The 17,708-nt window shown below is 39.8% G+C and overlaps 1 protein-coding gene across 4 annotated transcripts in view; it reads right to left on the bottom strand.

Moving 5' to 3' along the window:
• Nucleotides 1–13,591: 13,591 nt before the first annotated feature.
• METTL4 (methyltransferase 4, N6-adenosine) overlaps nt 13,592–17,708 on the bottom strand; it is a 28,900-nt gene continuing 24,783 nt past the window's right edge. For all 4 annotated transcript variants that reach the window (XM_044424075.1, XM_044424073.1, XM_044424074.1 and 1 more), the window contains one exon: nt 13,592–16,103. In XM_044424075.1, coding sequence (XP_044280010.1) covers nt 15,955–16,103 — 149 coding nt within the window. In that variant the 3' untranslated portion in view covers nt 13,592–15,954. The remainder of the gene's footprint in view (nt 16,104–17,708) is intronic.

Here is a 17,708-nt window from a genome sequence, read left to right on the forward strand (position 1 = left end):
TTCATGTTGCCACCTTGTGCAGCCACTGTATTGCCAGCTGCCCATTCAGGAACTGTGTGAAGGGGCCCTGAATGCAGGCAAAGATTTCCTCTAGATGTTGCAGTATCCTGACTGGCCAAGGATGCCATTTGCATTGTGGAGCTTTATGTGACTGCATCCATAACTGTGCTGAGCCTCTTCAGATGGCAACTGAATATGCACAGCACAACTCTCCTCAAGCCATATTTCAACATGTAAGGGATGTAAATAACTCTCGCCTCTACCCATGAATAACTGCAAGAGCCCTGGAAAATTTGGACTTCATGCCTCCAAACACCAAACAGTGAATACCTTGTTTCATTCCCTACCCACTTGCAATGCTTCCAGGCAAAGAATATATTGTATAATGACAGTTTTAATGAAGTATTTTGATCTTGGATCTTCTTTTTGTGACAATAGCTCAATACAGAAGCTATCAGAAGTTGTCATGGTAACAAAGTTCTTCAAGGTCTTTGTGCAAAACCAAAATAACAGAGTGGATAGCAATATCAAATCAGTACAGATGTAAATAGTCTTTATTCAGTTTGGCTGTCTAGCAGCTAATACATTTCTCCTTGCCCTATAGTAAGACATTCTAAGCACAAAGAAAAATCTTTTAAGTGGTGTGTGGGGGAACTATGATAGCAGATTTATTTTTCAAGGTATTGAAAGATGGCAAAACTGAATGTGTAGCCTTCAGATTCTTCTCTGTGGTGCAAGTCATAGTCTTTTCCTTGGTTTCTTCACATTTTTATTTTAAAATATGTGCTTGGTATCTCCACATTCATGAGTTATGTTTCCAAAATTCATTTTCTCAGCTTGATTGGTCTCTTGTGTCCATGTGAGAGATTTCACCCTTTTTCTTTTCTTCTTCTATCACTGGTAACTATTTCTGCTGCTGTAGTTGCTTTAATTAATCTGTAGTAAGGCATATCGATCATTTCCCTTCACCACCATTCTTATAACATTACATTTTATCCCTGCAAGTTATGTTTTATCACCTTAATTTCTCTTGAAGCTTTTCTTTTGCTTTACTAGGAGCAATTTATCTGTCACTTACACTTGGGCTATAATGGGCCTTTGCAATACCCTTAAGAGTATATCCATTGAATTATGATATTAACACTTTCCAGTGGGGTAGACATGTTAGTCTTGCTAACAACAAGTTAGCACATTAAAGACTAAATGTATTTAGGCATTCATTTCATGGACACAGGTCCCTTCTGAGTCTAATGGGGTGAACTGTGTCCATGAAAACTTATGTGAGAACAAATGTCTTAGCCTTATGCATTTGTTACTCTTAAAGATGTCAAAAAACTCTTTTTGTGCTGAAATTACTGATGAGCCAAACAGTAGGGTACAAGTTCCTGGTTTTCATTCTTAATTTATTTGGGATCAACAGTAACCTTGAGTTCATTAGCATTTTACCTCTCTAAAGATAGCTGTTGGGGGAAATGAAACAAGTTTTCTAGCCCAGAAATTAATTTCCATCCTCCCCGCCAATCCCTGCCAAACCTTGCCTGTAGATGGTAGCAACTGTAGATTCTCTAGGGGCAAAGTGAAATGCAGAAAAGCTCTATTAATAATGTATCGGGTGTATAAACAGCTTGCACAAAATAAAATGTAAATCTTCCAGGTATTATATAAGATTAAAAGACTGAAATACCAGAATCATCTATTATGTGATTTTATGGATAATTAAGTTTGTTTCCATGTACATTTACTTAGGGTACAATCCTAATGGAATGATCTGTGAACTGGAGTGGGTTAGGATGGCACCACACCCCAGCCTACCAGAAAGTCCCTTCCACTGGGCTATGCTGGGCACCCCAGAAAATCTCCTTCTGTCGGCTGGCCTCACACTCATTGGGAGATCTGGTCCTCTGGTGATGGTTTGCTAGAAGAAATAAAAGGGTGTGTGAAGCTGGCATGCCTCATCCAGGCTCTCCCTTCCCAAGATGGAAAGGTACAAATCAAGGGGCGATGGAACTCATATTTCTGCAACTGATTCTTCCCTCAGTTGCAGTTCCCTCTTTCCTTCCCTAGCAATGACTTGAAGAATGAGAGGATTCAAGAGATAAAATAGGATGCGGGGGAGGGTGGTGGGTTGCTTTACAGCCAAGTTGTATGATTTGGACTATTTGTATATCAGGAGCCACACCTGATGGACAGAAATACTGAATTCTGCCTTGGCCTATGAACCTAGTTTATCTACAATCACTATTGTATGTACTTACTGAAAAGGAGGTGGCCCCTAATGGACAGGAAAGTGAGATATGATAGTGAAGTAAGAAACCAACAAGAGAAGAAAGGGCTAAAAGAAGGGTTTCTGTACAAGAATCTCTAGTCTGGAAGAGAGAGGGTAAAGTGTAGAATAAATGTTGAGAACAATTGTGATTTTCTAAAAGCAAATCGGTAATTACTCTTGCCCTTTAACCAACACTTCTTCTCAGCATCGCTACTTAGTTCTATGTTTCCTATTGCATGCCTTGGACAGGAATGAATGCCATACAATAAAAGGAATAACATTTTTCTTCACCTTTGAAAAGACATAAAGCAGAGGACATGTTGTAAAGTCTGAACATTTTTAGCATAAACATGCAACCTTGGGCAGGACACATAATTGCTTTCTTCTTTTTACAATGCAGCAAGAAAGCAAAGTTTTCAATGTGAATGGGGTGAAAAGTCAGAGTCATCCTTGGAGCCCATGTTATAGGAAAATGTTTGACTCGTTGCTTCGGCATTGCTGCATTTTGGATAGCAATTGCGTAAATATACCTTTTTTTAGTTAAATGTAATGGAATAACCTTGAATGCATTAGTGCTTATCTACTTACCTGAGAAAACATACTCATCTACTTGTTTCTATAGCCTACAGATACTGGATCATGTTTTCCACTCTTCTTGTGCTTCACATTCAGTAAATTCAAGGCTCTTGGTTCAAATACCTGTTCTCAAAAAAGTAACTGTTAGCATCCTTGGAAGGAAGGATATACATCTTCTAAGCATCAGCACTGATAAACTCTACTTGGATACTACGTAAGAAATCTTATTTCTGAAAGCTCTAAAAATAACACTTTAAAAAGTTACTGCATCAGTTGAACTGATCTGTCTTTGGGACATACCACAAACAGTATCTGTAATTTGTGTATCCTCCCAAGTGCAATCCCCAGTTAAAGCCTTGTCTGGGTTACTTCAGGTAAAATTGGAAAAAGAGCTTTTTCAGATGTAATGTCCCATGTAATGTCCTTTTGCACTTTATATAGTTTTTTTTAAAGTAGGCATGGCAACCCACTGCTTCAAAAGATTATATAGCACATGTTTGTGTCTCCTCTCTTGAAAAAAAATATCTGAAAGTTAGGAACAGCTGGTGCACTACTTTAATCCCTTTTTAAATAAATTTTCGCAAAAGGAGACATGACATTGGGCTGCCTGAAATATTCAAATGACACATTGTCAGGATTTGAGCTGCTCTGGTGGGCAGAACCAGAACAGCCATCACAGTATTTGCAGGATCAGTCCCAGGCCCTGCTGGGGCACTTAGCCTCCTGACAAGTCCCAGCTAGGAACCCCATTGGGAAAGCTTTATAAGAGCAAGCTCTTCCCTCTTCAACTGGCCATAGAAACACGGGGTGGGGGGGGGGGAGAGAGAGAAAGAAGATACGTGGCTGTAGTGCCAGCACCTTACTTGATCCTGTCTGTACCTGGTTCTGTGGCAGAGATGAGGTCCCCAGCCAGCTGCACTCTATCTGCCTTTTGCCTGGTGTGCAGACAGGTGGAATGTTGTGTGTTTGTGAGCAGCATGTCCTCCAGAGGGCCTCCCACCACGTTCCTGGCTTCCTCTGGCTGCCCTACCTGTGGTCCTGGTTCTTCTACATCAAGGTGTGTGCCCTCTTGCTGTGTGTCCTATTCCATGTCCTTCTGTACTGCCTTTCCTTTTGGCTAGGCCATCCAAACCACCCTGCTATATGAAACCTGCGTTCTGGGAGGAGTGCTCCCTGCCTGGAGGACAAGCACTGTGGGATGAGAACTGTCTCAGTTTCCACACTCATGTCCTCTGGGGGCTGTCCTGTGGCACTGATCACCATGGATCACCATGCAGTCAAGACTGATGATGGTTTGCTGTGTTCACTGCCAGAGGGGGCTGACTGCAAGCACACTTCTGTCTCCTCCTTCCCTAAATCCAGCCTGACCATGCTCCTTCCCACAGGGCGGATTCTGCAGTGGTGGCCATGTCTCCTCGGGCCATGCACGGCCCATTCTGTGGTCACAGTCCAGCATGACTCATTCAGGGGGCATGCTGGGGCTGGAGGAGCCCATTCTGGAGGAGCTGGTGCCTGAAGTGGGGCAAGGGGGCTGCATGACGCTGAAGGCTGTATGTGAGGTAGGTGTCCCAGCTTGTAGTACAAGGGCATGATCCTGGGTGCTTTCCCAGGGTGCTTGTTGTGGGTGATGAACTCCTTGAACTTCTTGAGGATGTTCTTGCACTGGGTGGGGCTGTGGGAGAAGCCCACTGTCCACAGCTGCTTTCAAAACCAAGGGATGAAGTTCTTGTGACACGTGTTGCATGTCTGCTTTCACCTCAGGGCTGCCCCACAGGTCAGTGAATGTGCCTAGTTCATCATTGGTCCAGAAGTAGCCTCGAGTGAAGGAGGCAGTGTCCTAGACATCTCATCCTATTCTTTTTCAGCAAATACTTTGAAGGAAGCTTCCCTACACTAAAGGTGGCCTAGAAATATTTTAAATTAATAAAAATACAGACACCCTCATTGAAAAAGAGCAACAATTGTAACTGCAGTCCTATTTCAACTTAATGATCACAACTAATTAGGATCGTAGCCCAAGAAATAAAATATGAGAGCACTATGCGTGTGACTCTGTCCATTCTCACCTGACCAATTGCAATGGTGAACATGATATAGTTGGGCTGAAATTTATAAACTTGTCCTTAAGTAGTATTTGCAGGAAAAGTTGCTATGATTTGGCAGATTCTTTTTAATGATGGTGTATTGGAAACATGTGGAAGATTATTGTATGGTGAGGAGTTAGGTGACATGTCCCATTTCTTTTCATATTGCCATTATCAAGTATGTTGAGTCTTCGGTTATACAACAGAATGTGTTTTTGTTTCTCATACATTCCCCTTGCTAGAAGGGAGTGCTGTGTCCCAGGCATAGAGCATTTGGGAGGATCCTACATTAGCTGTCTGGAGTTATTTGGCTCAGGGGCCAGGTGCCAGGCATGTGTAGCATGGAAGTTTGTGAGCCTGAAGCACTCAACTATAAAACCAGGGGGGTGAGAGCTTGAGAGCTTCTACACAGATCAGGCACCGGATGCTGTGTGATTGATGGCCTGGAGTCTCTCTCACTGCCTAACCGGGGCTCCTGGCAGCTGAAGGGGAGAAGATACTCTTGCAAGGTATAAATGCTATTTTGTTTGCCTGTAGATACCTTTCTTCCTTAAATAAAGCATTACTTTGCCTTCACCTACTGGCGTGTTCATTGCCTTCAAATCCCAAAAGAACGTCTGCCTCCTGGCAGAATGGATGGTATTTGTAGTGACTGGATTTTTTTTGCTGAGTTGATATTGATCAGTGGCAATTAGGGTTTTAGAAACGGGACAAGAGAGGATATTACGTGGCTTTGAAACTTTTAGATAGCACCCAGAAGGTTCTTTGACACACAAATCTTTGCCTGTTTGCTTTATTCAGCCAGATACCCTTAAAAACCTTCTTCAGATCTTTGTGCACAAAGGTTAAAATATGAGTTTACCCCACACAAAAGTGAACTGGCATGCATGCCTCTTCCATACCACCACCCTTCACGCCAAGCCTTAAGTATGCTGGAAAATAACTTGAATAAGACTATTGACTCCCTTTCGAGACTCCTAAAATGCATTTTCAAAAGTGATTCATTTTGAAATTTTATTTTTTTGTAAACATCATACAAAATGATCTTGTACATCATATATTCTGTAAGTGTTGTGCACAGGTTGGCAGTGGCAACCTAAGAAATACCAAATTAAGTAGCTTAGCTAGCTAGCATCTATGTACTTCATGAGAAAAATAAAACAGACAACTGTTGTTGCTAAGGCAATATTTTAGAATCAGTGGTTCAGGACAATGACTACCATCTCTTCTTTCCTGCCATGTTTTGTGTTACTAAAACAATGAAACCATGAAACATAATAGAATTAGAATGGGGCATTCTCAACAACACTTTGTAGCAAGTGCGTTTATAGGGATCCGAGATTCAAATTCAAATGACTTTTCATCAATATCTTTAAGTGACTTCAAAGACCTTTTAAGCAATGCAAGAGGCATTCCATGTAGAATATCACTTAGCAGTCTTCTCAAGTGTAGCCAGTCTATTGCTGCTACATCTTCTCAAAGACTTCAAGGTTTCCTTTCATTTTGATTGTGTTTAATTAGCACACACAGCCCTTTTGGCACTGCTGTTCTCCAGAGCAGTGGCTTACTTCCCAGATTAAAGTAAGTTTAGTCTTCCCTTCCTTGATCCACTAAAGGTAGAAGTTAACTGTGTATAACTTTACCACCAATGTCTCTTTTGTTTTTGTTTTTTACCAAAAGTAAATATGCAAGACTATGAGTTGGGGGGGTGGGCAGAAGGGGGGAAGGTAGGATTGCTTAACCCTCTCTCTTGTGCCTATGTTCCCACTCAGAATCACCCCTCTGTTGCTTATCCCCTCTCCTACCTTGAGGGAGACAACTTTATGGAACTGTCTACCAAAGGAGGCCAGGCATACTTCCTGATGAAGCTTTTAGAACCCTGACTCATTCACAGATTTTTTTTTCCAATTTATATCCTACCTTTTTCTGACAAAGGGCTCAAGGCAGCTTACATCATTCTCCTCTTCCATCTTATCCCCACAACAACAACCCTGTGAGGTAGGTTGGGCTGAGAGTATGTGACAGGATGAAAGTCACCCAGTTGGCTCCATGGCTGAGCAGGGACTAGAACCCGGATCGTCTGAGTCCCAGTCCCATGCTCTTAACCACTACACCACACTGGCTCTCACAAGCAAATGAAAATTACAGAATGAAGGTATCTAGTTCAAGAGAAGCGCCTTTTAATAAACAGCCTGATCGTACATGGAGTTAGCCATGTCTAAGCCTATTGAACTTTATCAGCACATAACAAATAATAATGAATTGTACACATTCCTTGATTTGCCATTTTTCTAGCATTCTATTTATCAGATCTCATCACTCCCAGTGCTTAAATTGTAATTTTTTGCCCCCTCACAAAACCCTTCTTACACTTCCAGCTTAACAACTGTGGCATCCACCAAAAAGCAATAGCCTTGGATTTTGGACCAAATAAACAAGTTATGCTGCCCAGTTCACAAGGACCAGCACAGTGTTGTGCAGTTGAGAGATAATCTACATTTACTCTATGAAACAATTTTTCAGGGGCAAACTGGAGGCTAAAGGAAAAGGTTGTTGCCATGACAGCATTCAATAATCCTTAGCCTCCTGTGGTAACTGAAGGTAAGAAATAACACATCATTGTCAGAATATTTTTTAAAAAATACAGTCAAAGCAAGGCAAAGAGACAGAAAGGTTGTTCTCATATACTCCTTCATAGATAGGTGGTCAAACCCTTGGAGGGTGCATGAATCCAAGGCAAATAGGCCAATTGCAGAGGAATTTGGACCACTTCATAAGCTGAGGCAGGATCAACTGGGCTGATCATGTTGATTCTGTCAGAATCCCAGAATCTCAATTTGAGAAGAGGGAATAAAACTCGGGTTCGTTGGAATGACCAAGCGTCCAGACCATCTGAGGCTTTATTGCTTTACTCCCAAGGTTCCCGCGGTACACTCTCGATAATGCAGGCTGCATTACCGGGCAGGCAGAGGTGAACTCTGCTGCAAAGCTTTAATACCACTACAGGGCATTTATAGGTACACAGGTACAGGGCAATTGATGACAGAATGCAGAGATTACAATAAGATTCTGAGGTCATCACATACAGAACAGATAAAGAAATGTCAGTCAATCACACTGTAACAATGAGATTAAAATATTTCTAATTGCCTGTATTGACACTTTAGTTGAGTAACTTGAACCCATCTCCAGGTCTGCTCAGACATGCAAATTCAAGCTACTAGAAACTATTCATGATAAGCTCAGATCCTTATCTCTCTGCATGATCAGGGCACATGAAGCCCTCTAGGCTATCAAAAGATTATTGTAAACTGAATTCCAACAATGACTATTTACAATGTATATTTGGGCTAAAATGGCCTGTCTACTGTAGCCTACAGCTAAAGGTGAGAGAAAGGAGTGGGGGGGTGGAATGCCATTTTAAACAGTGACAGCTTGGTTTTGAGAAGGAAGACAGGATTTGATCCCACAATGCAAAAGCACACAGGAGTAATGCTTTTCGGACAGGATTTATCCAAATTTTCCCAACAATTCTGAACTGGTTTTGACTTTTTTTTTGCTTTGCTTTGCTTTCTGGTCCATTAATGAATGGCTTCAGGGAGAAGTGTTTATGGATTAATTACACACTAAGACAATAGCAGCCATCTGGAATTACAATTATATCAAGAGAAACACATTATTCAAAAGAGTGAAGATATTTTTCCCACTGAAATGGTGTCTAAATTCTATAGAAAATCTCAGTGGGTTAAGTTCTGTGTAAACAATATAAAAAAGTGAACCACTTTGTTTCATTCCTAAAGCACACTTGAGCAAATGCCACTGAACAGCAGCTAGAATTCAGCAATATACTATGTTGATTAAAATCTAAATAGGAAAGCTCAGCAACTAGAGGGTCCTGGGCTGAACTCAGACTTCTAAAAGGCATTCTCTGCATTTTGGGGTGTCAGGTTAGAAAGCGGAATAGAGAAAAGTAGCATCTATAGGAAAAGAGCTTGCTAACAGGCTACTTGAAGGTAGGGAAAGTGTAACGGGAGTTAGCTGCTGCCAACACCTCATTGCTATGAAAACTAGCAATAAAGCAAAAGTGTATAATATAGTAGAGATAGGGGAGGCATGGCCTCCAGATGCTATCAAACTGCTTCTTCCATTTTCCCTCACCCTAATGGCTAATGAGACTTAGAATTCAGCAACATCTGGAAGTTCAAATATTCCCAATGCCTATAGTTCAGTGTCCTAATAGAAAATCCTGTGCTGAAAGGAATAATCAGATGGCATGAGCAAGCTAATGGTGTTACAAATAGGATTTAAACTTCCAGGATCATGAGTGATCTTGCATCAAATAACAGTGTCTGTTTCTAGGAAGAAACTAGTAGTTGAACAGTCCATCCTTCTACAACCTGGTGCATGTTTTGCACTACAACTCTCAGCATGCCTGATCTTCAGCCATTTTGGCTAGAGATGGTAATTAAAGTTCAAAATCTGTGGAGGGCACCAGGTTGGCGAAGCCTGGAATGCACTCTAACAAGTGAATGTACTGTCTGTCATCTTGTATAATAGCAATAGCAGCAGCAGCAACATCTAATTGACTGTTAACTTCAGTTTCATACCTTGGGTGGAGGTAGGATGCTAATATTCTATAGAGAGAAACTGATGGAGAAGAAAAATTTTGCAACATGCATCAGTTTTTGGCTCCAACATTAGTTCTAACTAATTAGTTCTCCAACTGGCAGTTTCCATGTTGTTATAGATTTTTTCATTTTACATCAATAGAGAAACACCCCCCCATTCTTCTTACTATTACTATCACTGAAATGACTCCAGGACAGCATTTTTTGCACACAGATGCTTAATGTAACTACTGTTTCCCTTCATTTTCAGACATTAATGTAATGAAAAATGCTAAGCACAGTTTGCTAATCACTATCCATTGCAAATGAAGATATAAGTAATCAGGCTTTTATGATGGTTCCATTTTTTATATAACACATTTATATTACAGATGCCTGGACAAATTTTACTATGTTGCCATTTTATTGATTCTTAAATAGGGAAGCTATCCAACTTCTGACTGCTTCTCATGGGGAGACTAATTAGATTATTTGATCATCTGGTTCATCAGAGTAGGAAATACTTAAGTGTCACAGCTGGTCTCTGAATCAACATCTTGCTCCATGATTTTTAAATGAAAACAATTATATCTTTACTGGGAAGAGATATAAATGACTGGACAGTAAAAATGATCTAAGTAAGAAATAACATCCTATAGTGCTTGCATAGGGAACCTTAACATCTGCAGTGCCTCTGAATTTATTTACAATCATTCTTCTTTTTCATTTCAGTTCAAAGAGGTTTCTTTGCAACAAAGAGCTCCTTGCGAATCAGACACCTAATTAGGTTGCCTGTAAAAACCTAAGGCTGACATTTCAGGAATCAGAAACAGGCAAGTTCTTAATTTTAACGGAGCCCCCAACATCTGTTCCTGAGGTAACCTTTCCAAATGGAGTACTTGTTGCTACAAATTGCTCTGCCAATGAGATTTTTAAAGAGAGGGAGGAAATGACATCAGTCTAGTGAACTGGTTTTGTTTGTCTGACCATCCTGACCATTATGCTATTAGATTTTTTGAAGCCCTCCTCCAAGTGCAACACTTGACAAGGCAAGGAATGTTATCTCCAGGTCAGTGTAGAGAGGATTTGAATTAGTATTAAGCTGTGGGAAAGAGAAGTTGATAACTGGAGTGCATAACTGGTGTCACCTGGCCCTGCCACTGGTGTGGAGAGAAAGAAATGTCAGAAAAAGAAAAACAATATAGTAATGCCAGCTTGGATTCTATTGGGAAATAGCTGTACTCTGAAATGGTTGCAGATTGAGGCTGGAGCTGTTTCCGTTAAAGGAAAGAAAGGTTAGAGGCTTCTTTAGATGTGGATAGGAAGAAGGTAGATTTCCAGATATTTTGCACTTTTAACTCTCAGAAGATCCGGTCAGCATAGCTAGTGGTCAGGAAAGCTGCAATTTAAAACCCAAAACTTCTAGAGACCCGCTTTCTGCTCAGCCCTGCTCTAGATAATGGAGACAGAGAGGACCACTTCATCTCCCTAGTTTGACGCTTCTTCCATTAACCAGTTCAACCCATAGCAGACTTAGAGAGAAGCCATCCTATCTTGGCTTTCAGGCAACTTTCAGCTTCTGCCAACATCTGTTGTGAAAAGGTGAAATCACTGACAGGATTTGACCTAGCTATCTTTGCAGCATGCCCCTTCAAACACGTCTGTTAAGAGCAGCTGACATTTTGCAGCTGTAGCAGGCTGAGAGGATCATGTGAAGAGGACCTTAGTGGAGCATTAGATATGATGATCTCTAAACTTCTGATTATGCTATTCATTTGCTATATTACTGAATTTAAATTGGAGGCACCCTTTGCTTTTAAATATCTCCCTTAGCCCAAAATATACTTTAGAAATGCCTTTGTGGCACATTAATATTCATATTAATATAAATACAATTTCAACAATGTATTAAGAGGATACTGTGAATTTTATAGAATACTTACCTTTTAATATTTCGTAAATTCTAGTGTTAAATATTTGTTCCACTAAGATTTTGGTGGGCTTGAGTTGGAACTAATGCTGACAATACTAATGCTTTCCTGTACAATGTAGCAGCTGAGAATGTTGGGCACTGGCCAGGGAGATGTGGGTGCAAATTCCTGGTCAACCACCAGTCAGGCTAATCTAGGGTTGTTGTGAGGATACAAATGTGGCCGTGCACATGTATGTACTCCTTGAAGGAAATGGGGGATATTATCATCCACAATCATTGCTACTAATGTTTAGACTTCCATAACTGTCTGGTTTTGCCTTTCTGAGCACAATCAAATGTGTAGTCCCTGTGCTGAAATGCAGCAAAACTTCTTGAACTCAGGCAAGGCTGCTCTGGGAGTACCTCCTGATTGGAAGCAGGCATGCCCAAATTGGTGTGTCATACACAGATGGATCAGTGAGCTCCTGTCATGGCCAGTCATTTTGCATAGGAGCTTTTATGAAGGTAGTAAGCTCGTCTGCATGAGTTCCTATGAGGCTTGGTCATTTTGCAAAGTCTATGCATAACTGAGAAATTCAGTAGCTACTGAGGCAGATACAGGATGGAACCATCTAGGGACTTCAGAATCTGCCCCTGCACATGCATGCACACACACACTGAGCCAAGCGACTCATTATACTAATCACATACATGGTGGGAGGTTTAAGACAGATAAAAGTATTTCTTCACACAGTGTGTAGTTAAACTGTGAAATGCACTGCCAGGGGACGTAGTGGTGGCCACCAAGCTGAAGAGCTTTAAAAGGGGATTGATACATGAGGGAGGGGGCAATCAGTGGCTACTAGCCTTGCAGGTGAAGTGCTATCCTCTTTCATCATGCCCCAGTGGCTGAGGAGCTGGGCAGGAGGAAGTCTTGCAACAATCCTGCCTGAGGGATCCTGTGGACAGCTGCTTGCCACTGTGCAGGACCAGATGGACCTTAGGCCTGATCCAGCATGGCCTTTCTTATGTTCTTATACTTTATGCTCATAATGCACTGCTGAAGCTTTTTAAAATCCTAGTATAAGCATGTGTCCCCCCCATTCAGGCTGGAACCTCTGCGCTCATGGTGAGGAAGATTTTAAAAAGTAAAACTTTTCTTCACTGGAGTTGCTCCATGGCTAGAATTTTTTTGGTAAGGGGAGATTTAACACGGGGCCCCGTCTGAATTAGTAGCTGCATGTGCTTACACAAAGGTAAATTTAATCATCCGGTCTGGGTAAATGCTACCTAATTAGTGCAACCTGTAGTATGGCCTTGAGGAACACAGTGTAGCCTCCCCTTGCTGACAATGTGCCAAAAGTCCCCTTCACCTGTGTGTTTGACAAGCATGTGAAGGTGTGAGGGTGCATATATTGATGGCACCAGGTAAAGCTAGTTGCCCAGCACATATTCTCTCATTGTGTGTGAAGGGGCATGTAATCTCATCCCACCTGAGGAGACATGCTACAGGCTCACAGAAGCCTTAACAACTTAATTTATTTTGCACAGCACACTAAAGGGCCTCTGCCTGCACTTTTATTCTCTCTAGAAAGTCAAGGAAGCCTGTTCAAGCCATGCACATGACTTAGAAGATCAGTAAGATGAGTCATCATTATCATGAGCCTTCTCTGAGCAACATGAATAAGTATAGCATGTATCTTCCACACTCCCTCTATTAATAATGACTTCTAAAGCCCAATTTGTATTTCACATGTGTCTTGAAATGATGGCTGGAGGGTGATAATGAGCATGAGGAAGTTAAAGCCTTTGTTATCGCCTGAATAATATTGTAATGTCACAGGTAAGCCTTTTCCTCTTCAAATTGTGACCTTTATCCTTAACACTGAGCTCAGCTGCAGGCAAGGTAAGTTGCACAAGAACAACTGAGCATACATAGGTACTTTCTTTTTGCATCCAATTTAATCTCCTTAAACTGAGGCCCCTCTTGGGGTTTCTGGGAGAATTCTGTGTGACTTTAAGTTCATTGTTTGGCTCCATTAATTTATCTGTTCCAGAACTATTTCAAGAAAGCATTACCAGTCATATTTTTGCTTATTATACTCTAAAAATAAGTAAAGGTCATATGCTAATTTGACATTTTAAAATTAAACTTGATTCTTCATTTTCTCTTTTTAAAAAGTTTGATCAGAACATTGAGATTATTTAAGTATGAATCTCACTGTTGCCTTTTCTAATAGCAGACAACTGGCAGAGTTCCAGACTAGCTTTCACATCAAGACCTCCAATTATAAAAATTAAATACCATCACCCATTGCATATTAAGAGTCTAGGACTGGGCCCTCCAAATGTTGTTACACTGCAATTCTCAACAGGCCTAACCACCAGTCAATGGTGGAAGATGATGAGAGTTGCAATCCACTATCTGGAGGACCACATGTTCCTCATCTCTGCTATAGTAATTTGAAACACAGTCCTACACATGTCTACTCAGAATTCAATGGGGCTTACACCCAGATTTGAGTGTTGCACCCAAATAAAACCCAATGGTGGTGGTTTTTAAACTTTTTATCCTATGCACTTTAACCTTGAAGTTCAATAGTAGGTGTGTTAGGGTTGCTGCTTTATTGCAATTTTATATTGTGAGCTATCTAGATTGGGTAAGGATACAGTATCAAAATCCAGTACTTCTGAATATAGTTCCCTTATTTAATCTGTTCACCCTTGAAATGAGGAAAAACCAGCTTACCATGATTAAGTGTTGCTCTTCTGGGTGTACAAGAGGTTGTGCGCATGTCTGCGTGCCTGTTGGTGTTCTGCTGCTTTAGCCAAAAAGCTAAATAGTGCCTCAAAACATTCACAGTGTATTTAAAAATTTAACAGCATACTGAGTTTATCTAATTTGTAGTACAGTGAGATTTATTCTGTTTTTAAATAATGGTTTCTTCTTAGGATATTCTTTTTCTTTCTGTCTTGCATACAAATTTATGATAATTTTCATTAGAGGGCTTTTGAAAAAATGAAACCCTATGGGAAGAGAAAAACATATACAATGTATCATTCTAAAAATAAATTATTGCAGTAACCATAGGTATAAAACCCATCTTTTTAAGGACAGCAAGAAGAATACATATTCAGTGAAATTCAAGACCTTTACATCAGAGCAAAGAAATCATTAAAATAAAGAGGTGGGCTTCAATCCAATTAAAGTTCTACTGGAATCAATAAATCAGTTTAGTCACAACTATTCCTTTCAGTGTAACATAATCACATTTGACTTTCACTGAATTAGGATAATAATCTTTTGTCTTTTTAAAATGTGTGTAATGAGTTCCATCCATCTTGTAGTTAGGAAATGTGTGAATCAAGAAAACCTAATCTCTCTGAAGTTCTCCATCTCAAACCTCATTCTGATTTACATCTGCATACATGTGTATTTTCATGTGTTTTTTCATATGCACATTTTGACAGATGTATGCATAAACTGGATACATTTTTCCCCCGAAGTACAGAATGCCCATGGCCATTTTCAAAACGTATCTTTTCAAGTTCATTGTTTTAGTCCACATTTTTACATTGCATGTTCAGAAATGTATATATTTGATTTCATATTCTGAATCCAAACACAATTTGTAAACTGGGTAAATCCTAGTCAAAACCAAACTGAAACTAATTGCTCATCCATCACATATGGGTATGCTTACATATTCATATACAATATGAACTCTCTGAACTGCACCCTTTCTGCAAATCAATGTTGGAATCAGCCAAGGAACATGCTTTACTCATTCAAAATGCATTAATGCTCTCTTTTGTTATACACGTCACTCTAAGTGACATCCACACATAATGCCAATGCACATTTAAGGTTCTGTTGCTCCTGCTGCCTGACACCACGGTTGAGTGGTGAGAGAGCTTCAGCACTGAGCAGAGAAAGAAAGGGGAATGGTTGCCACACCTGCATTGGCAGAGTGGAGTCAGAAATGAGGCAGGGCTGCATGTTTATAACCAGCCAGTGCACAGGGCATTGCCCATTTGGTGCTAGTTCAATGTTGGTTGGGGTGTTGGGTTTTCTACTAGGGTTATTGTGGGCCTATTGTTGTTACTTTATTTTTTATTCTAGTGCATTGTTTTTACTGTGTATTTTGAAATGAATTTGTACACCACCAAGAGAGCCCAATGGGCTATAGGGCAATACAGAAATGTAATACAACAATAATAAAGGCCTAGAACCCAACTTTGAAGGGCAAGCCTCGATTTTGACGGCTGGGAGAAATGACTACTTTCCCACAAGAGGAAAGAAAGAATGCATTTTGCTGCAGGAAAGGACCGATATGGATCTAGTTATAACAGGAACAAATTTTGCATCTAAAAGTAGCACCAAAATGCTACTGCAACAATTTCAAAAATATATTGAGTTCTAGTTTATTCATACTGCTTCCCAGATGCAGTACTAATGCCAAAGATGAATTTCAGAAAGACCAAAATAAAAATCCCCACAGTATGTTATTAGTCTCTTCTATTCTGCAAAGTCCTGAAGTAATCCATGTGCTGGAATTTGAGGACTTCATTGCCCCAGCTGGTCCATCCAGGATGCAAATTCCGAGCAAACAACTCCAAACATTCCACATCTGGTTTGGTATATCCTTTCAGAATCTCTGGAATTCAGGGAAGAAAAGAGGTGGTTGGGAACAAGTTGATGAAGCAGTAAAATTATTTTTAAACCCAATTTCCTTTAAGCTGGAACAATGAGGGTAGAAGGAACTAGAATTTTTTTTTTAAAGAAGCAAATTAATTTCAAGAATTCTATCAGCCAGTTTTAATATTTATAGTCAGAACAGCATATGAAATAAATGGCCTTGAAAGTACAAATGATACTGTTAAAGCTCACAGTGAGTATGATTTATTAGTATTCTTTTGGAGACAGGGAACAAAGATTTCAGCACCTCCATAGATGACCTTTGAGTTTTTAATATTGTCACCATAATATCTCTTGATAAGGACTGATCAATATGTGGATTGCTATGTTTAAAGTATATTTTAAAATTTCCTTCTTGGAATTGAAAACTGCAGTTTAAAAATAGAAATTTAATACTGTAAGCCAAGACATTTCAAGTACAAATTCATTTCAGTGATTACCTACTTTCAAGTAACAGTGTTTACAGCCCAACTCTTGGAATGTTTAATCAGAAATAAGTCACACTTATTTCAATGTGACTAATTGCCTGTGAACTTCAGACTGCAACCACAAACATGAAGGTTTAGTAGTTTTCTTCATATGCTAGTTAAATTGCTTTCATTTCCTTCTGAGAATCCCTGGAGATGATAGTTTATTAAGCATACTACAGATCCCTCAAAGAACTTGACTTCCTAGGTTTCTTTAGGAATAAACTACTATTTAAATCTATTTTATACTGGAGTAAGTTGTGCACTTAAGTGCTTAAATACAGCAACTGTATATATTTAAAAATACATTCTGTAACACTTCTTTAAAAATGTTTCCCACCACAACTAAACTCTGTTCAAGTACAGCCCTTAGAATACCCTGTAGTCATTGAGTATTTTGGCACCAATTCAACAAACTTTCAACTAGAAATTTCAATAGTATATATAGATCACAGTTACAATGGTCATTACCTTATATAGAAAGAAACAGTTATTGAAATAAGTCCTATTAAAAACTGAAGACATGCCAATATATTCCTATGTCTATTTAGATTTCTTTCTAAATCTAGTTTTATTCTTTCTTTGCCACAATTTTTTCTGTGTCCTTAAAGTCTGGATAGCAGGGATAAATTTCTTGGTGTTCCTTTGCTATAACTGAACTGTGCCCTTCTAGGAAAAGTCACCAGTTGAATTTCATCCTATCCTACATTTGTGAAAGGCAGAGAAACTACCAGGAAAAGGTGGTAAGTTTAATGTAGCACATAAGATAAAAATCAGAATGCAGAGTTCAGCCTTACCAAGGTGCTCTTAAAGTTCACAATGTTTGCCTCTGTTGCAATCCATCATCCACTATAAGCATGATCTATCACAACTTCAGGAAATACTCACATTATCAAAAGCAAAATTGATGAAGCTAATTCTCATCCTGATTCAGAGGTAGGAGTGTCAAAAAAGGGATAAATGCCATGCATATCTTTATGTTTAAGGCAAGTTTCATAAAGATCTGCCCTATTGGTTCTCAGCACTGTCAGCTGGTTCAAAACAGTGGATTTGTACAGTGTTTGCCTAGCTGTACAGGGGTGGACAATGTATGTCCC

The sequence above is a fragment of the Varanus komodoensis genome, unplaced genomic scaffold (genome assembly GCF_004798865.1).
Source record: "Varanus komodoensis strain SLA01 unplaced genomic scaffold, ASM479886v1 scaffold14_1, whole genome shotgun sequence".
NCBI classification, from domain to species: Eukaryota; Metazoa; Chordata; class Lepidosauria; order Squamata; family Varanidae; genus Varanus; species Varanus komodoensis.